At 39.6% G+C, this 25,005-nt stretch overlaps 1 protein-coding gene across 2 annotated transcripts; it reads left to right on the top strand.

Moving 5' to 3' along the window:
• Window positions 1-3,292: 3,292 nt before the first annotated feature.
• Window positions 3,293-22,324, top strand: CCR3 (C-C motif chemokine receptor 3). 2 transcript variants are annotated; one of them, XM_003776261.5, is made up of 2 exons: window positions 3,293-3,370; window positions 20,773-22,324. In XM_003776261.5, exon 2 carries the CDS (start codon window positions 20,784-20,786, stop codon window positions 21,849-21,851), a length of 1,068 nt encoding a protein of 355 aa, XP_003776309.1. In that variant the 5' UTR covers window positions 3,293-3,370; window positions 20,773-20,783; the 3' UTR covers window positions 21,852-22,324. The 2 variants fall into 2 exon arrangements, with proteins under 2 accessions (XP_003776309.1, XP_009237383.1); XM_009239108.4 differs by lacking the exon at window positions 3,293-3,370 and adding an exon at window positions 20,029-20,084 and having other exon boundaries at window positions 20,777-22,048.
• Window positions 22,325-25,005: the final 2,681 nt, after the last annotated feature.

Below are 25,005 nucleotides of genomic sequence, written 5' to 3'. Positions count from 1 at the left end.
AGAATCTGCCTTATTGCAAAATGCCAGAAAAAAATGCTGTCCCCTGTCCTCTTTGTTTTTCTCCAAGGTGTAGAAATGGAAGTGAATGAATTTTTACAATCTCTTGCGAATTAGCTATTAAAAATCTTATGCATGTAACTTCTTTACAGAAATCTCCAAATGCTTTTTAAATCTTTGTAACCTTCTGGGAAATACTATAATTTGTTGATTTCAGATGAAGAATGCTTTGTTATAGTTTTAACTCTGCAGAGGTGTCATTTGGTAATTGTGATTATTTATCAAGCTCCTACCATGTGCTTCATCTTAGCCAAAATTTCCACTGTAGATGGTGAAATTAGGGCTCAGGAAGGCTACATGACTCATCTATATGAGCTGTAAATGGGCGAGGTGAACCCGGTCTGTCTGGTGCTAAATCCCAGGTGCCTTCTATTTCACCACTGGTGAGAACACAGAGTGCTAATTAAGGAGACTGGAGTTGGAATTCCCACTCCACCATTTAGTCATGTGTGAGCTTGGACAGGTCACTTGACCTCAATTCCCTTATCCACAGGTTAGGTGATTACCTGCATTGCTCCTCATTCTGGTCTACTGCATAGTCCCGGGGGAGCAGTTTGCATCGATTACACTGTGAATGGCACCCCGTGGAGGCAGCTCTGGGATGACAATCTCCCTATTAAGTTAAAAGGTCATTGTGGGATTTCCACCCGGAAAATTTATGTGGAATACTCTGAAAACCCTCAAGCACTGACCTCAAATAAGGTAGTACCAGTACTATTATTCAAAATCTTTCAATAGCTCCCACATTTCCATGGAATCTACTGTGAACTCATCAACTCTTTATAATCTAGCCAAAACCAGCAGTCAGTCTTATCTCCCTCCACTCTTTGCTCCATGCCCACTACCTCTGCCAGGCCCATGCCTTTCCTGTCTTCAGATGTCATCGACCGCCTGTTGGCATGTCATGTGATCTAGGGATAAAACTCCCCAGATAAAGTGAAAGGAGTGGAAGCCAGATGCACCACAATGGGCCTGCAAAATTCCACCCTCTGCCAGAGACCTGCAGGTGGCTCTGAATGCTCTGCGGGGCTGGAGCTTCTGAATGTGTGTCACCCTAAAAGATGTATATAATGTATTACACATTTTAAAATCTGTATTTGTGTATATGTATTAATCTCCCTGGCTGTTGGCTCCTGGCATTAGGATGCAAGCATATCTGTTCCCTAATTTCATTCCTGCCTCTACCCCTCTGCACAGGGACCAAGCTCACCTCACCTCTCGGTCTTGGTAGCTCTACTTCCTTTTTCCTGGAAACTCTCCCTACCCCTTCCACACGGCCAAATTCTATTCATCCCTCAGGCCCTTTCTCTTCCATGAAGCCGTTCCCAGTCCCTTCAGCCCACATGGTCCTGTTTTCTAAACCCTGTAGAACTTGCATTTGACATCCCACATGCTGAATCAGAGCACAATATATTATACTATATTTTAAGACCACCCTGAGTGGCTGCCTCTTTCTCACTGAGAGGATCTGTCATGACAACTATGATAAATATTTTCATGACACTGTCCTCATGCCACGCACTGGTCTCCACGTAGTCCTAATTTATTTACTCCTCACACAGATCCTACAAGCTAGGCATTGCTACATCATTTTGCGGTAGAGCACGCTAACACACACAGAGGTTATGTAGCTTGCCCAAGGTGATATCCCTATTAAGCAGTAAAGGTAGGTTTTGCACTCAGGTGTCCAGCAGCAAAGTCTGAGCTCTTACTATCACTCAAAAATTTTAGCCAATTTGAATATGCTATATTGAATATGCTGCAGATTAAATAGTGAAATGTTTCTTTGGTTATGCTTTAACTATATTTGAGCATTCTTGATATTTTATCAGGTCTCTGTTGTCTCTGATCACCAACAAGGTTATTGACTCTTTAAGGTGGAAACTGAGCCCCTTCCTCCCTTTCTTCTCTCTCTCTCTCTCAAATTCTCTCCCTATTCTTTCTCTCTCTCTCTCTCGTGCACGCGTGCACGCTGTCTCTCTCTCTGTCTCTCTTAGCCTCCTTCCTCTTTCTTTGTCTTTTGTTCCTATGTTTTCTTTATCATGAAGCATACAGCACAGTCCTACACACATATCAAACGTTTGATAAACACTTTGGTGCATTACACTCATTTGTCGAGTTAGTCAGTGTATCAAAGATCACATCATGCTTAGTCAGAGTTCTTCCCACAAATATTGGGTGAATACCTGCTCTGTGCCCCGTACCATGCTAGGTCCCAAGGGACACATCAGCACATACAGCAGGCACATGGCTCTGCCCTGTGACGCTTATGTCACAGTGGCATTCTACCCACACTTTACATTTGCTTAGCCCTGCATATTCTGCAGAGACTTTTCACATATTTATCTTAGTTGGTTCCACGGCAATGCTATGACTTAAATATCATTATTTCCAGTTTAGAGATGAGAAAGCTGAGGTCCAGCAAGTTTAAATTACTACCCCCAGGTTATGTAGCTGTGTATGCCACAACTGAAACTCAAACTCAAGTCTTTTAGACTTGTCTAAACCTTTGCAGCCAGATTTTGCCCCATCCAAGTGTCTATTGGACCCTGCAGAATAATTAGTTTATTCCTTTGCCGGGAAATTCTTATTTCATTCTTCATCCTGTCTCCCGATGGGTCAAATCAATGCTTATTCAAGAATTATAAATCCCAGCACTTTAGGAGGCCGAGACGGGCAGATCACTTGAGATCAGAAGTTTGAGACCAGCCTGGCCAACATGGTGAAACCCTGTCTCTACTAAAAATACAAAAATTAGCCAGGCGTGGTGGCGCGTGCCTCTAATACCAACTATTCCAGAGGCTGAGGCAGGAAAATCCCTTGAACCCAGGAGGTGGAGGTTGAAGTGAGCTGAGATCATGCCACTGTACTCCAGCCTGGGTGACAGAATGAAATGCTGTCTAAAAAAAAAAAAAAATTATAACAACACCCCCACCACCAAAAATGAGCAATGCCAATGGGGTGAACAGCCCCTAAAGCAGCACTCATTGCAAAGATTTCTCAGGTGAGTGGTTAATATTTGGTGTCAATCATGAAAAAGAAGAACTGCACCAAAGTAAGTATCTTTCTGAAAACTTGCAAAACTGAGAAGCTAGTCTGTTTAAAACAGGAAGTTATATTCTTACACTGTTTACTACTTTGCTAATGTCTGTGATCTGATGGTATCTCTGTTTCAGGAGTGGTGACGCCTAAGCTATCACTGGACATATCAAGGACTTCACTAAATTAGCAGGCGCCACTGGTCTTCTTGTGCTTATCTGGGCAAGAACTTATTGAAATACAATAGAAGTTTTTACTTAGAAGAGATTTTCAGGTAGGTGTCGCTTTTCCAGGAAAAGGGAGGTGGAACAAGGAGGGGTCCAGGCAGGTGGAAGTAATAACTTCCAGCAGTGCTCTTGGATCTAGGAGGGAGGAAAAGGAAGGTACACAGCAATTTAGAGGTAGTATGGGGCCAGAGTGGGAGAAAATATGGCTACATATCTCCATTTTCTTCTTGCTTTTTCTAATTTTCCCTTTCTGTCTCCCATCCACACAATGATATGTTTGTGTGTAGCACTCACCCAAACTTGGCCCTTTATACCTCTTTAGTCAACATCTGTGCCCATGTTACCCTCCTATACTTTCACAAATTCTCAACTATTGTGCATATGACTACTCCAAAGAGCTTACACTTAATAGCTTGTGTTTATTTATATTGACTTGTAAGAAATAGCGAAAATATAATTTTATATACATGTGTGTGTATATATATACACACATGTATATAAAATTATATATAAATATATATAAAATATAAATATATTTATATATAATTATATAAATATATTTATATATATATAAAATTATATATATATATATACACACACACATACATTTTTATATATATACAATCCTCCCTCGGTATCTGTGAGGGATTTGTTCCAGGACCCTTGCAGATACCAAAATCCATAGATGCTCAAGTTCCTTATATAAAATGATGTAGTATTTGCTGATAACCTACAAATATCCTCCAGTACCCTTTAAATCATACCTAGATTACTTGTAATACCTAATACAATGCATACACAGCACTTCATTCATGTGGAGTCAACATAGCACTTGCTGTGTGGCAAATTCAAGGCTTGGTTTTTGCAATTTTGTGGAGTTTTTTCCCAGATATTTTTGATCAATGATTGGTTGAATACACAAATGTGGAACCCATGGATACAGAGGGCTGATTATATACATATGTGTGTGTGCATTAAGTATGTATGTGTGGAAATATATATATTGATTTGAAGTTTTCATTGAAAATCCACACTAAGTCAAGCTACTAGATGAGTCAGTTGATTGATTTGGTGTCTTTTTTTCTGGGTGAATGAGGTTGTCTGTGTTAGAGGGTAGAGCTAGAAAGCCTTACCGATTCTTCTGGAAATGCCTGGATTGACAGAGGATGAGTGTTAACTTTGACAAGTACTTCAAGTGAGAGTGGTGGGAATAAGGGGTCTTCCACATGGATGTGGTATAAGTTGAAGTATATTTTTGAAGTGCAGCTCTTTCCAGAAAGTGGTGATGATTACACTGAACCAGGCAGGATGAGTTAGCTCTTCTGGGAGAAGAAATATGAGTCCTTTGTATGACTTAATAAGAAAAAAGCAGATCTGTACAGCAGAATAAATTGGGTAAAGGGCACAAAGAGATAAATCACAGAAAAGGAAATATGAATGACTAATACTTGTAGTTAAAAAAAATCAGTAATGAAATAAATGTTAATTACAACAATAATGGCATCCCTTTTGCCCATCTAATTGGCCAAGTCATTTTTTCTTTCTTTTAGATCTTCTCCATATTGATGGATGCTTGCTGAAATGGGCACCATCACCTACTAGTGCCAAGAGTATATATATTGTTACACACTTTCTGGAAGCAATTTGACAAAATGCATCAAGAGACTTCTAAATATAATTCAATGTAGAAATTGTGATTTGTGTAATATACTTTAAGGAAATAATTTTAAAATGCACACAAATATGTTTATTGCAGTATTATTTATAGCAGAGCAAATTGTGAATAACTTAGTCACACAACAAAAAGTCTGATTAAATAACCATGATTATCTATACAATATGTTGGAATCATTACAAATTACATTTTTAAGTAATTTTTAGCCACATGGAACTAGGTGAAATATAAAGAAATTAAGGCGTCAGAATACAAAATGATATGCAAAATGATTTGCACACTTTCTGGAAGCAATTTGACAAAATGCATCAAGACACTTCGAAATATAATTCAATGTAGAAATTATGATTTGTGTAATATACTTTAAGGAAATAATTTTTAAATGCACGCTAATATGTTTAGTGCAGTATTGTCTATAGCAGAGCAAATTGTGAACAACTTAATCACACAACAAAAAGGCAATTGTTAAATAAGCATGATTATCTATACGATATGTTGGAGTCATTACAAATTACATTTTTAAGTAATTTTTAGCCACATGCAACTAGGTGAAAGGTAAAGAAGTTAAGGTATCAGAATACAAAATGATATACAAGTGTACTATCTTTCATGCACGTCTGTGTGAAGAGACCACCAAACAGGCTCTGTGTGAGCAATAAAGCTTTTTAATCACCTGGGTGCAGGTGGGCTGAGTCCGAAAACAGAGTCAGCGAAGGGAGATAAGGGTGGGGCCGTTTTATAGGATTTGGGTAGGTAAAGGAAAATTACAGTCAAAGGGGGTTTGTTCTCTGGCAGGCAGGAGTGGGGGTCACAAAGTGGTCAGTGGGGGAGCTTTTTGAGCCAGGATGAGCCAGGAAAAGGGACTTTCACAAGGTAATGTCATCACTTAAGGCAAGGACCGGCCATTTTCACTTCTTTTGTGGTGGAATGTCATCAGTTAAGGCAAGGACCGGCCATTTTCACTTCTTCTGTGGTGGAATGTCATCAGTTAAGGCGGGGCAGGGCATTTTCACTTCTTTGGTGATTCTTCAGTTACTTCAGGCCATCTGGGCATATATGTGCAAGTCACAGGGGATGCGATGACTTGGCTTGGGCTCAGAGGCCTGACACTATCAATTATAACATACATGGTACCTGGAAAGGCAGTGACTCTCTCTCCATAGCACAGTTGGAGGTGGAAGCACTGGGTCCCAGAAAGCTGAACATTCTGGTCATGGTGACTATCCCACAACCATGTTATTTGGAATGTATACGCATACTTTCCTTGTGAAAACATATTCTTCATGACCAACTCCTTCAACTAAATAACATATCAGCCTGTATTGAAAACTAAAAATTGGCCACATTTGAAATACCTGTTACTAAAATGTAATGAACAAGTCCAATATTTGATCAAGGAGATTGGTAAAAGAATCCAAAATCATTTGGCTGGTGGGTGAAACCCTGTCACTTAAGATGAACTGACCACACTCAGACACAATTCTGAAAGACACAAGCATGAGGTGTAACTTTTGTGTTAATAACTATTATTAATGATTGGAAGCTCTGGAAATCCATGTGCTGCCCTAAAATACCAATGCTGGGAAATGTTTGTGGCTGGAAAGAAGACTGCATTCATTCATGATTTGAACTTTGAGAGGCTCTTCTTGTGTATTTCCAGGGAAGAAGCTCACTGGCTCCCTCATTCTGTTCCTGCACTGTTCTCAGAAAGTTCTTCCCCATGTGTGGATAAATCTAGTATCCTCCAAGGTCATCAAATTTCTGCTCTATGAGAGTCTACTTCCTCTTCTACAGGAAAAACTATCAAAACTATCATATCATAGACTTTTCTGTCTTACGTGGGCCTAAAACATTGCCTAATCCAACCCTTTAATTAAAAAAAAAAAAAAAACCTTTGATCCAGACCAAAGGCATACAAAAACAAAACAAAACAAAACAAAAACCTAAAATGAATCCAAATATGATTATTTTCCTTTTTTTAACTTTTATTTTAGGTTTGGGGATCCATGTGAGGGTTTGTTACATAGGTAAACTCGTGCCATGGGGGTTTGTTGTACAAATTATTTCATCACCCAGGTATTAAGCCTAGTAGCCAATACTTGTTTTTCTGCTCCTCTTCCTCCTCCCACTCTCAAGTAGACCCCAGTGTCTGTTGTTCCTTTCTTTGTGTTCATGAGTTCTCATCATTTAGCTCCCACTTATAAGTCAGAACACGTGATATTTGGTTTTTTGTCCCTGCATTAGTTTGCTAAGGATAATAGCTTCTAGCTCCATCCATGTTCCTGCAAAAGACATTATCTGTTTTTTTATGGCTGCAGAGTATTCCATGTGCATATGTACCACATTTTCTTTATCCAATCTGTCATTGATGGGCATTTAGTTTGATTTCATGCAAAGACTATTATTTTTCATATAAAACATTCCAAGTTCTGCCAACTATGGCTGATGTTTTGGGACTGTTATCATCCTACTTCCTTCTATAGTCTAGGTTGATACTAACCCTCTTAAAATTTGGTGCCTGGAACAGAACATAATATTTCAGATGTGTAGTCTCGACAGTGCAAAGCAGAGTAAAAATTATTCTACTCCATCCTTTCATACACTTAAGAAGAGTTTATTAAACATCTTTCATTTGTCAGGCATCATGCTGGACACTAGGCCTGTACTGTCCACTATGGTGGCTACTTGCTACATGTGGTTATTTAAATTAAATAAAATGAAAAGTTCAGTTTCTCAATTGCAGTAGCCACATTTCAAGTGCTCAATAGCCATAAGGCTAGTTTCTGTCTTTTTTTTTTTTTTTTTTTTTTTTTTGAGACAGGATCTTACTCTGTCTCCCAGACTGGAGTGCAGTGGCACAATCTCGGCTCACAGCAAACTCTGAATCCCAGGCTCAAGAGATTCTCCTGCCTCAGCCTCCTGAGTAGCTGGGATTACAGGGGTGCACCACTACTGCCCGGCTAATTTTTTTTTTTTTTTTTTTAAGTAGAGACAAGGTTTCACCATGTTGACCAAGCTGGTCTTGAACTCCTGACCTCAAATGATCCACCCACCTTGGCCTCCTAAGATGCTGGGATTGTAGGCGTGAGCCACAGCACCCAGCCAAGTGTCTCTCTTATCAGGCAGCACAGATACAGAACATTTCCACTAATACAGAAAAGTTCTATTGGACCACTGCACAGATAACTAACTTTTCTGGATACTCCAGGTTTTTTGAGAAAAGAAACGAAGGAAGGGAAGGAAATGGGAGGGGATCAGCTTAGTTGCATAGATGGGAAGCAAGTTGAATATCTAGATGGGTAATTGGATGGGAACAAGAAGGGATAGCTGGTGGAGAGGTGGATGGAGAGTCAGGTGGTAGATTTCATTTGTTCTGGGTGATATAGCAATATAGCCTACCATTAAATTGGCTCTTGTGTTTGCCATTCATGGTGATAGCTTCTAAAGAACTTGCAACTAAGGATATTCTTTATTCTACCCCTAAGTTTCCCCTTTTCTTTTCACTACATTTAAAATAGGTTGGAGGGTTATATGACTCAGGGATTTAAAAAAAAAAAAAAGTTCAAATTTAGGAGGGACTTCATGTCATGTAGTCCAGGAGTTGTCAACCTTGGCTGCACAAGGGAATCACCAGAAGAGCATTAAGAACCACTGAGAGCCAGGCCCCATCTCCAGAGACTCTGATTTAATTGTTCAGGGGTATAAGCTGCGGATTTTCAAGAGCTCCCCAGTGACTCCCACATGCAGCCAGGGCTGAGAAATGCTGCTCTAGCCAATCTTCCTCCCTCTGGGAGGATCCCTCCTACCCTGTCCCTGATAGGAAGTCACTCAGCCTCTGAGTGAATTCCTCCAGTCACAGCTCACTCAAGACCTCACATGGCACCCATTTCATTGCTTGATAATTCTACTCAAGGTGTTCTTGAATGGTGGTTGAATTTGCATCTTTGAACTACCTCTTGCTGGTTCTGGGAGGCTTTGCTGGGACTCACACATAATTCTGATTCTCATCTGCCCAGCCAGTATCATACTCTCTCCCCCTCCCCAAAGTGGATTTTCTCCGGGATGGATACCCTTGGCTTCTTCAACTCATCTTTATTGGGCAAAGCTTGTTCTTGACTGCATTTCAGTTGGTCAATGTTTGCATTAAATGAGCCCTGGACATATTTGGACCACTTTCGGATGCTGTGAAATGATCCTTCCCACTATCTTCATATAATACTTTTATTAATTTAGATTAAATTAAGATTAAATTTAACTAAGTTTACATGCAGGAAGTTTCTTTATTAACTCCATCACATGTTAACCTTAAGGGAAAATAGAATTATAGGATTTTTTTGGAGTATTTTTGTTCTACTTTTATTTTAGGTTCGGGGGTAAATGTGTAGGTTTGTTATACTGGTAAATTTTGTGTTGATGCCCAGTGTGGGTAATCTAAATTCTGTTAATAGAAAACTGTTTAAATTCCACACAGTGGAATACCATCTCACTATTAGAAAGAATGAGGCAGTTCTACAAGTATTGATATAGAAAGATTTCCAAGATGTAAGGTTTAAAAAGTCTCAGAAAACTTGATGTTTCTTACTCTGATTTATGTACCAAAGAATGAGACAGTTCTACAAGTGTTGATATAGAAAGATTTCCAAGATGTAAAGTTTAAAAAGCCATAGAAAACTTGATATTTCTTACTCTGATTAATGTCCTGATTTATGTACCAAAAAGCCACTTATAATTATGTATATAAATTCAACCACCACTCAAGAACACCCTGAATAGAATTATCCAGCAATGAAATGCGTGCCATGTGAGGTCCTGATTTATGTACCAAAAAGCCACTTATAATTATGTGTATAAGTACATAAACAAATATCAAGAGGGCTCAACAACAAACTCCCCTCTGAGGAGGAGAGGAAATTGATAAAGGGGAGAGTAAAGGAAACTTTACATTTGTCAAAAATAAAATCAGATCAAAATTTAAAGTTGCAGAAGTTTATTGTGCACACAAAAGAACAGTTTGGGAGTGAGAAGACATAGATCTGAAAGTGTAGGGATTCCCACTTAGAGCACTTACAGCATAGTTTATAAAGCATAAAGGAGGAAGTATTTCTTCCCCCTGGGTTCAAAGTTCTTTTTTTAAAAAAAAAATCAATAGGTTTTAGGGGAGCAGGTGGTGTTTGGTTATATGAATAATTTCTTTAGTGGTGATTTCTGAGATTTTGGTGCACCCATCACCTGAGCAGTGTGTACACTGTACTCAATGTGTAGTCTTTTATCCCTCACTCCCCTCCCATCCTTTCCCCTGAGTCCCCAAAGTCCATTGTATCTTTCTTATGCCTTTGCGTCCTCACATCTTAGCTCTCACTTATGAGTGACAACGTACAATGTTTGATTTTCCATTCCTGAGTTACTTAACTTAGAATAATGATCTCTAATTCCATCCAGGTTGCTGCATATGCCATTATTTCATTCATTTTCATGGCTGAGTAGTATACCATGGTGTTGTTATAAATGTGTGTGCAAGTATCTTTCTCATATAGTGACTTATTTTCCTCTGGGTAGATACCCAGGAGTAGGACTGCTGGATCAAATGATAGATCAACTTTTAATTCTTCAAGGAATCACCACATTGTTTCCCATAGGGGTTATACTAGTTTACATACCCATCAACAGCATAAAGTGTTCTCTTTACCATATCCATGCCAACATCTTTTTTTTTTTAATTATTATAGCCATTCTTGCAAGAGTAGGCATTATCACATTGTGGTTTTGATTTGCATTTCCCTGATAATTAGTGGTGTTGAGCATTTTTTCATATGCTCGTTGGCTATTTATATATCTTCTTTTGAGAATTGTCTATTCATATCCTTAGCCCACTTTTTGATGGGATTATTTGTTTTTTTCTTGATGATTTGTTTGAGTTCCTTGTAGATTCTGGATATTAGACCTTTATCAGATGTGTAGATTGCAATGATTTTCTCTCACTCTGTTGGTGGTCTGTTTACTCTGCTGATTATTTCTTTTGCTATGCAGAAGCTTTTTAGTTTAATTAAGTCCCATCTATTTATCTTTCTTTTTGTTGTATTTGCTTTTGGGTTCTTGGTCATGACTTCTTTGCCTAAGCCGATGTCTAGAAGAGTTCTTTTGAGGTTATCTTCTGAAATTTTTGTGGTTTTCGGTCTTAGATTTAAGTCTTTGATCCATCTTGGGTTGATTTTTGTCTATGGTGAGAGATGAGGATCCAGTTTCATTCTTCTACACGCGGCTAGCCAATTATCCCAGCACTATTTGTTGAATAGGGTGTCCTTTCCCCGTTTTATGTTTTTGTTTGCTTTGTTGAAAATCAGTTTGCCTTAAGTATTTGGATTTATTTCTGGGCTCTCTATTCTGTTCCATTGGTCTATATGCCTGTTTTTATACCAGTACCATGCTGTTTGGGTGACTATGTCCTTATATTAATAGTGTAGTTTGAAGCTGGGTAACGTGATGTCTCCAGATTTGTTCTTTTTGCTGTCTTGCTTTGGCTATGTGGGCTCTTTTTTGGTTCCATGTGAATTTTGGGATTTTTTTTCAAGTTCTGTGAAGAATAATGGTGGTATTGAGATGGAAATTGCATTGAATTTGTAGGTTGCTTTTTGCAGTATGGTCATTTTCACAATATTGATTCTATCCATCCATGAGCATGGGATGTGTTTCCATTTTTTGTGTCATCTATGGTTCCTTTCAGCAGTGTTTTGTAGTTTTCTTTGTAGAGATCTTTCAGTATTTTGAAATTTTTTTGTGATTTGCTGTTATACATTAACATGATGTTGCAACAAGAACTTTTAAAGCTGATTTGTCTATAGCAGATTGGTTTAATTTCACTGAATCATGCTGACAATGACATAAACCTTATATTTTGTGTTTCATTTATTATTACATCTGGCTTTTCAGGGAAATCAGGATGACTTCAGTCTTGGCTATGTGGCTATGGGTGGTTGGTCTTGAGGAGTTTGGGCTGTAATCCTGAAAAACACAATCCTGAATGCCATAATCCCAAATGTTGAAATCGAGAAAGACTAAAATTTTAAATCCAAAAACCACAATCCCAAAATATTAAAATCCCGAAAATATAACCCTGAAAACAATAATTTAAAAGACATTTATTTATATTCCTATAGGTGGATTTATTTTGAAAAACTTATAAAAACACAACAGAACACTTCACAATAGGGAATAATATCATATATATTTTTGCAAGCATAAACACTCAGGTATACTAACAACAGTCACAAGGGTATAACAGTTATGAGCAGATGAATTTTATTCATAAATAAATAGGTCAAAAATCACAATGTATAAATGCATATCACTATAGTTGATCATTGTGTGCACCCAGCTTTATAAACTGTGGTCATCTGAAATACTGTGATGGACATCCTAAGTCTTTGGATGAGATCAATCAAGAACCGTGATGGGTCACCACCATATTTGCCAGTTGCCCAAAGAGCCAAGACCTTGAGAAATTGTATCTTTCACAAACACAGAGGCACAAAAAGGACATCTGTTTATTTATCAAGGAGGTCTTGACATTTGTGCGCACACACACACACACAATGCTTACACACAAAGTTGTAGTAGTAATGCACTTTCAAGAGTCAAATTTGAAAAAAAAATTGCATAAAACATAATAAAACTCTCTAAATGTCTTTACACAGTTTATACCTCCACTACTGAAAATGATGCAAAGATTAAATACATAGCATAGTGAATTGGCACTAGGGGTGAAGGGACAGAAGTGATACACAATTGAGTAACTTGGCAAAGGAAATTTCTTGTATTTTTTCCATGTGTTTTCACTTCTAGGTTCTTCAAAACACTTGCTGCACTTGTATTTGGAGAGTCGTTGTGGTCTACACATTGCCTAAGTATATGCTGTCCATTTAAAAGTCTGCTTATTGCTTGGCTGTTGCAATTAAAGGATTGGTGCTTTTGTAGCACCAATAATAATCAGCTTTAACATTTTTATCTTTCACCATTAAAGTAACCTCATACACTTAGCTTGTCCCAGGCTTTTGTTTGTTTGTTTGTTTGTTTGTTTTTTTCTGGGAAAAAAGTTCACCAGTCTCTTCCATTGAGAGCAAAGGAAGAGTAATGGAATATTGTGATGCTCATTAGACACTTAAGATAAAATTTTGAGTAGGAATTTGGGTCAGGGCTTAAGACATCAATTTGAGAGTCCTTAACATGTATTAGTATTTAAAACCATAATGGCATATCATTCCAGTAAGAAGGATGATACTCAGCTTCCTCAATACCAAATCTATATTAGTCTGGGTTCTCCAGAGACAGAACCAATAGGATATGTATGTAGATATATGAGATGGGATTTATTAGGATAATTGGCTCACAATTATGGTGGCTAAGAAGTCCCACAACAGACCATCTACAAGCTGGAGACCCTGGAATACTGGTAGTATGGCTCAGTGTAACTCTGAAGGCCTCAGAAACAGAGAAGCCAATGTTGTAACTCTCAGTCCTAGGCTGAAAGCCACTGAGTTGGGAGAGGTGGGTAGTTGCATAGTTCAAAGGCTGGTGAGCCTGGATTTCTGATGTCTAAAGCAACAGAAGAAAAGTCTGTTCCAGCTCTCAAAGACAGACCAATTCGTGTTCTGTAATTGTTCTCTTCAGGCCCCCAGCTGATTGGATGGTGCCTGTCAACCCTGAAAGCAGATCTTTCCCACCTAATCCACTCAGACTCACACAGTAATCTCTGAAAACACTTTCACAGACACACTCAATACAATGCTTCAACAAGTTTCTAGTTATTCCTTTACCCAGTCATGTTGACACCTAAAATTAAGTCCACAGATCCACCCTTTGTCAAGTTGACATGCATACACATCTCCTTAAACCATACTTAATTTCCAAATAAAGATAATAGCAAGTAATAGTTCTTCTTAACACGATGCAACTAACATTATGCAACTATGGTGTGTACAACCAGAAACGCACTAATCCTTCCCCAGAATTCAGCTTTCAGGATTTCAACATTAGGAATTTTAATCTTTTAGGATTGTGATTTTGATCTTTTGGGATTTCAACATTACGGCATTTGGGATTGTGTTTTTCAAGAATATGATCAGTACTGGGCCTTGGAACACATCTAAACTGTGGCCTTCATTTTTATTTTTCTTTAACAATTCCCCCCCTTTGGTTATTCTCTCGCTTGAACTGAGAATGTGACTGGCTATTACCCTTGGTTACTACATGTTGCTTTCCTTTCTGTAGACATTTATAGGTCACAAACTAGAATCTCAGTAGGTTATTTTGATGACTCTTGTTCATATAGTTTTGGTTTTCAATCCTCACGGAGATCAACTGTTGTGTTAGTGGCTGCTGACAAGCATTTAAGATCCTTGTGAGACTACATTGCATAAGGGATATTATCAATATGATTAATAGGAGGATAATACCAAGAGTCTCAAAAATACCCCAAAACCAACCAAACCAACCTACTTAAGAGCCAAGATTTAGCCAATCAATTGTGCTTCCCTGATCTGGTAGAATAGTAGGATCTGATCTCTTAGATCTCTAAGATTTAGGGCTACAATTCCTGACTCAATGACATAGAAACAGCATTTTAAAAAATATGGCTGTTTTGCTCTAATAGATTTTCTTGGCTTGCAGTTTGAATGTCTCTGGTAATGTCATTGGAGGTCCAGGGAACTTTCTGAGTGGCCGTGCAGCAACATGCACAAAAGATGTTCATATACAAGCCGTTATGGTGATTTCTCTGAAGTTTATTTTAGGTAATTCAACTTCAGCTTGCAGGACTGTAAGGCTAGAAACAACCCTAGTTCAAAACTGTCAGAAACCTGTATGTGTCAGAGTCTTTCTATGAATTTCATGTCATTTTGTACCATAAGGTATTTGCAAAAGCTTTCAGGAAAGCACCAGAGTAAAACAATAACTGCTGTGGATGAACAATGGTTTAAAATGCCCTTGAGAATTTACTATAATGCAGTTGAAGAAGAAATTTGGTTATTTCTGTGATATACAACATTTTGGCTGATAAAATATATACAACATATGGCTGATATACAACACATGGCTGGTAAAATTATACCAGGACATATCTGATATTTAGGAAATTCATATAATTTCTGAAACACATATTAATAACATATATCTATACAAATATAACATAAAGAAGATTTAACATTATTTCTTATTTGGCAGTTCTTCCCATGCAATGTAATATGTTAAATAAACTTAATTATTCCAACATCTCTCTTTTTATAATATAAGGAGAGAATAAATTCCTTTGAGGTTTTTCCAGAGGCTCTCTGCAAAATTCCAAAGTTAGCTTAAGGTAAAAAAGACTGTATGTAGAATTGATTTAGGAAGGTTGTCAAAAATGTCTAAAGATTTAAGGCACTTGATTAAATAGGATCATAGTTCACTGTGAAACAATACTTAGGTATCCATTTAGCCAAAGTGACAAGTAAAAGATTTCAAAGGCAAATACAGAAAGTTACGTAGTTGTATTAGTCCATTTTCATGCTGCTGATAAAGATATACCTGAGACTGGGCAATTTACAAAAGAAAGAGTTTTATTGGACTTCCAGTTTCATGTGGCTGGGGAGGCCTCACAATCATGGGGGAAGGTGAAAGCCACATCTCATATGGTGGCAGACAAGAGAAGAAGAGCTTGTGCAGGGAAACTCCCCTTTTAAAAACCATCAGATCCTGTGAGACTCATTCACTATCATGAGAACAGTGCAGGAAAGACCCACCCCCATAATTCAATCACCTCCCACCGCGTGTCTCCCACGACACATGGGGATTGTGGGTGTTACAATTCGAGATGAGATTTGGGTGGGCACACAGCCAAACCATGTCATTCTACCCCAGCTCCTCCCAAATCTCATGTACTCACATTTCAAAACCAATCATACCTTCCCAACAGTCGCCCAAAGTCTTAACTCATTTCAGCATTAACTCAAAAGTCCACAGTCCAACATCTCATCTGAGACAAGACAAGTCCCTTCTGCCTATGAACTTGTAAAATCAAAAGCAAGTTACTTACTTCCTAGATACAGTGAGGGTACAGGCATTGGGTAAATACAGCCATTCTAAATGGGAGAAATTGGCCAAAACAAAGGGGCTACAGGCCCCATGCAAATTCAAAATCCAGCAGGGCAGTCAAACCTTAAAGCTCCAGAATGATCTCCTTTGACTCCATGTCTTGCGTCCAGGTTATGCAGATGTAAGAGGTGGGTTCCAATGGTCTTGGGCAATACTTAAGAAAACAAAATGAAAAATCTTAGTTCTTGTAACACAAATAACTCTATTTTCTTAAGTAATCAAAGGTCTTGATAAAGACAACATGAGGCACAGGAAATTATTTTGATGAGAAATGAAATCTTTGCTCTTTTAGGCAGATCACTTAAAAGGCAGAGAAAACACTTTTATTACTCTTATCAAGAGTAGACTAATAATCCAAGAAAACTTTGTGGTTTTTAACAGAAAGAAGACCAAATTCTAGTTTTGCATCAGTGAACTTTGATATTGAAAGCCCATTTTAAAATCCTTGTAATAAATTCATTCAATTTTATCCAGTTTAACCACATAAGATTCTCTCTCTCATTCTCTTTCTCTCCCTCCTACTTTCTATGTTCATTTAACTTTTGTTCTTTATTACCCTCTTTTTTCATGTTGAAATAGCCTTTAAATAACCTTCAAAATAGGTCAAAATCACGTTCCCAGGTATAAAACCTTGATATTGTAAAGTTATCAATTCTTCCTAAATTTATTTACAAATGTAACACAATTCCACCCAAACGTATGTTTTTATAAGTAATTGACTAGATGATCCTAAAGTTTAATAAAACAAATGGCTCTAATAGGTAAGACATTTGGAAATATATAATGAAAGGGAGTTGCATAATAAGATCATCTATATAAATCATCTAATAAATCTACAATAAAAAGTGTCTCTAGCACAGAAATAAGATATCAATAGAATATAAAGTACAAAATCAGATTCAGGAACACTAAAGAATATATGACAAAGGCGATATTTCAAGCCCAAGGGGAGAGGATGATTATTCAACACATAGTGTTTTAAAATTTGTCAGATAAGAATGGAGAGGAGGAGGCTCCTCTCCTCTGACCCCAGGGAATGTGAGAAGAGACACAGTGGTTATGAAAGGAAGCAGTCACACCTGTGGGTCCCTACCTTCCCCATCAGAGCTAGGGGGCCTGGAGCGCTCTCTGCTAAGATGGGGACCCCCAAGGAATGTCTCCCTGTAGGGCACTTCCTTACCAGATGGGATGGCCAGTGCGGTTAAGTTGGTAGTCAGGCAGAAGAAAAAGATCTAGTTTGTACTCTTGAGAGTTCCTCGGTTTTTTCATGGCATGGGCAGGGAGTCAAGGAGCAGCAGCCTTGCCTCAGTGCCTACCAGTGCAGGAAAAGGTGCATAGCCTGGGCCAGGGCCAGGGCCCTGGTGGAGGCATGGTGGTAACAGAGAGGGCTCTCCATTCCAGCCCAAGGAAGACTAAGAATGAATACCTTATGAGTCTATTAGCTACAAACTACCACAGCAGGTTCCAGAAAAAAGCTCAGGGTTGGGACCAGGTCAGCCCCACTCAGCAGACACCAGTCATATAAATCAAGGACCAACAGCAGACAGGAACACCCCCTTCCCACTCTGCCCCATGTCTCAAGTTGTACTGGCCCTTCCTCCAGATCTCTGCCACCATCTTAGAAAGGACCACTGAAAGAAGAAACTGAAATTATAAGCTGACAGCATAAAGAGGATGAGTAAAACCTAAAATCATTGTTCAAATGAATGAATCAAGAGAAGTTTAAACCACTTTGGACTAAAATGCATGAATCCTTTTTCCTGCTATCCAGCATATGAGAAGCTGGTAACAGAGACCAAAATAGTTTGGAGACTAAAGAATCATTGCACATTTCACTGCTGAGTTGTATTGTGAGTAATTTTAGTTGACCTCACTTTTGTAAATCTTGCACATAGGCATCCATATCTGCACAGAGATATGTTAACAGTGGTAAATGCTGCATGAGGAGATTGGGTGATTTTTACTTTTGTTTTTGTGCTCTTCTTTCTTGTTGTTCTTACTTATTTATGATTAACCTATCATTTTCCAAAATGCAAAAGGCCATTTTGAAAGCCTAATTCAAACCTCTTGACTATTTTATATCTAAATATTCATCTTGATTGAGACTGGGTAGACAGGTGAAAACCATATCAGGTTTTTAATTTTTTAATTTTTAATTTTTTATTTTTTATTTTTTTGAGACGGAGTCTCGCTGTCGCCCAGGCTGGAGTGCAGTGGCATGATCACAGTTCACTGCAGCCTCAACCTTCTAGGCTCAAGGGATTCTCCCACTTCAGCCCCCCAAGTAGTTGGGACCACCGGTATGCGCCACCATGCCTGCCTAATTTCTTATTTTTTTATAGAGAGAGGATCTCAATTATATTGTCCAGGCTGGTCTTGAATTCCTGGGCTCAGGCGAGCCTGCCACCTGGGCCTCCCAAAGTACTGGGATTACAGGCATGAGCCAAGGTCCCCTGCCCATATGAGATTTTCTATCTCTGATCCCATGCAGCTAGTAATCAAGGACTTGGCTGCTGACTCTGGAGGACCTGCATGCTTTCTTGAGCTTTGAACTTTAGTGCTAAAAGCTCATAGGCAGCCCTGAAACCCAAACCAAAAGGTTCTATGGTTTATCATCCTGATCATGTTGATTTTATAGAAATAACACATGAATTAAAGACATTACCCTCAAACTGAGCAAAATTTAAGTAATTTTTTTAAAGTTTGACCTGTTTTTAAATCACTCTTGGAGAAAAGGAAAATAAATACAAATAATTAACGGTGAATACAGGCTCCTATACCCTTGTTCTCCAGAATTAGCAGTTCTGTTCTTTTCTTGCTTTAGATGCTGAAGTGTAGAAGGACACTCTCTGTGATTGTACATGTGTAACTGACAAAATGTGTATTTTTTTTCTCAGCTGCTATGGGTTGGATTATGCTATTATGAATAAGAATGCTGATAGGAGCACACACAAACCATTTGTTCCTCAGTCCATTTTCCTCCTCAAAAGCCTGTAACGTGCCATTGATCAGTGGGAGATGTACCTGGACAGACCCATGAAAAGAAATCAACAAGTTCCACCTGAGGGACCCTATTTTTCCTAATTTCATTTGAAATGGCTTCTAATTGTCCTTCTTTCATTCCTGCTTCCTACCAGTTTTACAGCTTTTTCTGGTTTCAAATGTGAACTCACATACACTCTCATTTTTCCTCATAACAACCCCAAGTGACCCAATGGTCCTCACTTTCGATATAAGTAAAGGAGGCTCTGCATTAAGGGCTTGTCCAAGTCATGCAGCTGAGAGGCGCTAGGACTGGCTCCATTTCCATCTCTATTCTCACTGACTTTGACTACACAGAACCCCAACATGTAGGGCCTCAGTATTCGATCAATTATTCTATTAAGAAGCAAAAACAATTCCCCGCATTGGCCCCAGTTATTAAGCATTTCTCAGATTTACCTTGAGAAATGCCCATAGGCCTATATATTCACATCTTCACCCTTGTCCCTTCCTCCTAGAAAGGAGAAAGTCAGTTGGATGCCCTCTGAGGAACTAGTGCATGGCTTAACTGTCCTTCCACGACTCCTGCCTTATCTGTTTTCTATTTTCCTCCTTTTCCACCGAAGTCTATAATCTCAAGAAAATCTGGCACTGGCCTTAGGGCTCCTGGCCTAAGAAATATCAAGTCCGTAAGAAATTCCATTGACTGACCCCTCCTGCTTACCCCTTTGTGATGGAGAAGCTCCCAGGGGTTTGCTTTTGGCACATTACCAGCCTAACTCAGCATCACCAGGAGCAAGAGAAGGAAAGTAACCTAAACTAATGCTGCTTATAATTGTAATTATTATAATAGTTAATTATTGTGATTGTACATGTGTAACAGACAAAAGGTGTATTTTTTTCACAGCTGCTGTGGATTGGATTATGCCATTTGGAATAAGAATGCTGTCAAGAGCACACAAGCCAGGTTCCTCAAATCCGTAGCAAATTTTTCAAAAGTTAAATTTAAAAATCACTACATTTGAATCTAGTGACAGGAGAAATGGACATGGATAGAGACTAAAGATCTAGCCCAAATTTTATATTTACTTGTTAGAGGATTTTGAACAAATTACCAAATTTCTTCAAGGTTCAATTTCCCCATTAACTATAATGAATGGCACATCATTATGGGGCCCTGGAGAAGCATAGTTACTTGTAATTGTAATAATCATTGTTATTATTATTATATGTATTTTGCTTTTAAATGGATAACGATTTTTAAGGTATATATAAACTGTAAAACATAAAATGCAAAATGCCGTAAGAGACAGTGGTAATAATAATGATTATTATATTGTTATCATTATCTAGCCTGTCTTTTCCTGTTTTGTATTTCTTCCTTTAAATGCTTTCAGAAATCTGTATCCCCATTCTTCACCACCACCCCACGACATTTCTGTTTCTTTTCCCATCCTGGGTCATGCTGACTTTGAAAGCTTCAGCTCTTTCCTTCCTGAACCCCTCTCCTGGCACCTCTGATATGCCTTTTGAAATTCATGTTAAAGAATCCCTAGGCTGCTATCACATGTGGCATCTTTGTTGAGTACATAAATAAATCAACCGGTGTGTTTTACAAAAGGCGATTATGCTTAATTGTGGGATTGTATTTTTCTTCTTCTATCACAGGGAGAAGTGAAATGACAACCTCACTAGATACGGTTGAGACCTTTGGTACCACATCCTACTATGATGACGTGGGCCTGCTCTGTGAAAAAGCCGATACCATAGCACTGATGGCCCAGTTCGTGCCCCTGCTGTACTCCCTGGTGTTCATTGTGGGCCTCTTGGGCAATGTGGTGGTGGTGATGATCCTCATAAAATACAGGAGGCTCCGAATTATGACCAACATCTACCTGCTCAACCTGGCCATTTCGGACCTACTCTTCCTCTTCACCCTTCCGTTCTGGATCCACTATGTCAGGGGACATAACTGGGTTTTCGGCCATGGCATGTGTAAGCTCCTCTCAGGGTTTTATCACACAGGCTTGTACAGCGAGATCTTTTTCATAATCCTGCTGACGATCGACAGGTACCTGGCCATTGTCCACGCGGTGTTTGCCCTTCGAACCCGGACTGTCACTTTTGGTGTCATCACCAGCATCGTCACCTGGGGCCTGGCAGTGCTAGCAGCTCTTCCTGAATTTATCTTCTATGAGATTGAAGAGTTGTTTGAAGAGACTTTTTGCAGTGCTGTTTACCCAGAGGATACAGTATATAGCTGGAGGCATTTCCACACTCTGAGAATGACCATCTTCTGTCTTGTTCTCCCTCTGCTCGTTATGGCCATCTGCTACACAGGAATCATCAAAACGCTGCTGAGGTGCCCCAGTAAAAAAAAGTACAAGGCCATCCGGCTCATTTTTGTCATCATGGCGGTGTTTTTCATTTTCTGGACACCCTACAATGTGGCTATCCTTCTCTCTTCCTATCAATCCATCTTATTTGGAAATGACTGTGAGCGGAGCAAGCATCTGGACCTGGTCTTGCTGGTGACAGAGGTGATCGCCTACTCCCACTGCTGCGTGAACCCGGTGATCTACGCCTTTGTTGGAGAGAGGTTCCGGAAGTACCTGCGCCACTTCTTCCACAGGCACATGTTCATGCACCTGGGCAGATACATCCCATTCCTTCCTAGTGAGAAGCTGGAAAGAACCAGCTCTGTCTCTCCATCCACAGCAGAGCCGGAACTCTCTATTGTGTTTTAGGTCAGATGCAGAAAATTGCCTAAAGAGGAAGGACCAAGCAGATGAAGCAAACACATTAAGCCTTCCACACTCACCTCTCGAACAGTCCTTCAAACTTCCAGTGCAACACTGAAGCTCTTGAAGACACTGAAATATACACACAGCAGTAGCAGTAGATGCACGTACCCTAAGGTCATTACCACAGGCCAGGGGCTGAGCAGTGTACTCATAATCAACCCTAAAAAGCAGAGCTTTGCTTCTCTGAAGAGTTACCTACATTTTAATGCACCTGAATGTTAGATAGTTACTATATGCCGCTACAAAAAGGTAAAAATTTTGTATTTTATACGTTAACTTCAGCCAGCTATTGATATAAATAAAACATTTTCACACAATACTATAAGTTAACTATTTTATTTTCTAATGTGCCTAGTTCTTTCCCTGCTTAATGAAAGGCTTGTTTTTTCAGTGTGAATAAATAATCGTAAGCAACATAATGGCATGCCATTCCTGTTCTAAATATTCTTTGTAGTTTGTTGATTTCCTGTTCACACTGAATGACAAAATTTCCCATGGGTGACTCACAGAGCCCTGAGAAGTGTGCACTGTCCTCTTAATGCCAATCTTACATTGTAGAGGAGGCCAGGGGCCTCCTGTACATATGAAGTAGCCCGGGTATGGAGCGGGGAGGTGTTGGGCTTGCAGGGACTCTCGGCACCTGTAGCTCAGTGGCTCTCAAACTTGTCATCAGAAGCACCTGGAAGTTGTGTGAAAACGTGGATGGCTGGGCCCCACCCAAGAGTTCCTGATTCAGCGGATCTAGAATGAGACACAAGAATGTGCTTAGCATCACTAGCAAGTTTTCAGGTGATGCTGATTATGCTGGTCCTGGAACCACGCTTTTAGAACAACTGCCCCAGCTAAAATGTCTGGACATTCCAGAGCCATCCTTGAAATTGCAGATTTTAGTGTCAGAAGGAAATGTAAAATACCCTTGTGATCTAGGCTCTGCCAAAAACAATCACCACCCAGGACAGCATATGTATGTCAGTTCATCGTAAACCAATCGGTTTAGTGGGTCTTTCTACTCCATCATTTTTATTTAGTTGAGCTTTTCTTGAGTGCCTATATTTAATACCCTGCCCTAGAAGCTATGGTAGATACAAAGATGAGTATGACTTTGTGTGAGCTACATCCTAAGGAGGAAAACATGCAACTTATGATGTAAAAGTATCCCCCCCAAAAAAGTAGGAATGGCCCAGGTCTCCATTCCCTTTGGTTCTGCCTAGTTATGGCTTCTAGGGGAAGTAAGTTCTAAGCTTCTGATTAACTTATGCCTCTCAGTAGAGATCATATGACTGTGCACTGTGAGCCTTGCCAGCTGTCCATCCAACAGCTGTCTGTTAGGTGATCCGGACAGGGTGCACAAACACTGCTTCAGTGAAAGATGCAAAAATGTGTAAGACAAGCACAATCCCTGCCCCTATGAAACCTTCAGTCTAGTAGGGGTATAAGATGGAAACAAACAACTCTGGTGCAAAGAGGTAGACACTCAATGCTATGCCTGGCCCAGGAAGGGAAAAACGACTCCTTGTGGGAAACTGAGGGGAGGAAGATTTCATGGAGGAAGTAGATTTTGAGCAGTTTTCTGAAAGAAAGGCAGGATTTAGAAAGGGAGAGGATTTGGGAGAAGGCACCTTTAACCCAAGGGAATGCCCCATCCAAAGGGGAGAGAGGAGGGTATGCACATTTGTGGACAGGAGGGTGGCATGGACAGGGTAGGGTGGGCCATGAATTTCACACAAGGGGAGCTATGGAAGGGTTTAGAGCAGGAGAGAAAAACAATGTAGGAAGATACATCTGGTAACACATAGAGCATGGAGTGGAGGCCTCAGAACCATGCAGGAGGGAAGTTAGGAGGTGAGTGCAAGTTTGGAGGCAAGGAAAGATCAGCAGCTGGTAAGAGAGGTTCCAGGAGCACTCAGGAGAATTTGACCAAGAGATAGCATGAAGGATAAATTAAAGCACTAGGAGTGATATATGGCTGAGTGCAAAAATCAAAGGGCAAGGCTGGGTATGGTGGCTCATACCTGTAATCCCAGCACTTTGGGAGGCCAAGGCAGGTGGATCACAAGGTCAGGAGATAGAGACCATCCTGGCCAACATGGCAAAACCCTGTCTTTACTAAAGTACAAAAATTAGCCGGGTGTGTTGGCAGGTACCTGTAATCCCAGCTAGTCAGGAGGCTGAGGCAGGAGAATCACTTGAACCTGGGAGGCAAGGTTGCAGTGAGCCGAGATGGCACCACTGCACTTCAGCCTGAGTGACAAGAACGAGACGTTGTAAAAAAATTTTAAAAAAATAAAATAAAATAAAAGGGCAAAGCAGAGTGTATCATATGCTTAAACACACACACACACACACACACACACACACACGTTTTACTCTGTACTTAGGTGTATAGACCATCTCTCTAAGGATACAAAAGAAACCAATACCAATATGGGGTGGCTGGAGAACAGGAAAAGAAGCATGACTTTTTGTGCCTTCTGGATTTTCAATCACGGGGACATACTGCTCATTCAAAAAATAAATACAACCTTAGAATGATATAAAAAATAAAAGGCTAGGCTGCTATGTAGATATTCAGAAGTAGGCATACGTCCTACCAGCCATAAGGAGATTAGAAGCTTCCTGCCATGAATTAATCCTGTGACCTGGCACAAATTATTTGGCCTCTTTTGGCCCCAATTTCCTCATCCATATAATAAAAAAGTTGGATTAAATCATCTCTAAGGCCCCTCTGTGGCCCAAGTAGATTCTAATCTTGCTAAAATGTTAGGCGCTGGAGGCTCTAAGTTTACAAAATATATGATTAAAAAAAAAAAAGGAGGAGAGGAGTGGTGGACAAGCCCACAGCATTACCTCCACTTGTCGTGAGGCCAGGCATGGTTCCCACTGTTCACTAAAGGGTACTCAGGTTTTGTTCGTTCATTTGGTCATTTACCATTCAGCAAACATTTGCTGAGCATCCACCATGTTCTTAGCTAAGTTCTGAAGAAACAAACAAGGGCACACCCACAGGTGTCCAATTCAGTCTGACAGTGAGCTCCCTGGGGATGTCCAATTCAATCTCAATTTGGATGCTGCCTGCAGGGGGCTCACCATCAGACTG

This window comes from Pongo abelii, chromosome 2, assembly GCF_028885655.2.
Source record: "Pongo abelii isolate AG06213 chromosome 2, NHGRI_mPonAbe1-v2.0_pri, whole genome shotgun sequence".
NCBI lineage: Eukaryota > Metazoa > Chordata > Mammalia > Primates > Hominidae > Pongo > Pongo abelii.
This window is presented reverse-complemented; position numbering and strand designations above follow the sequence as displayed.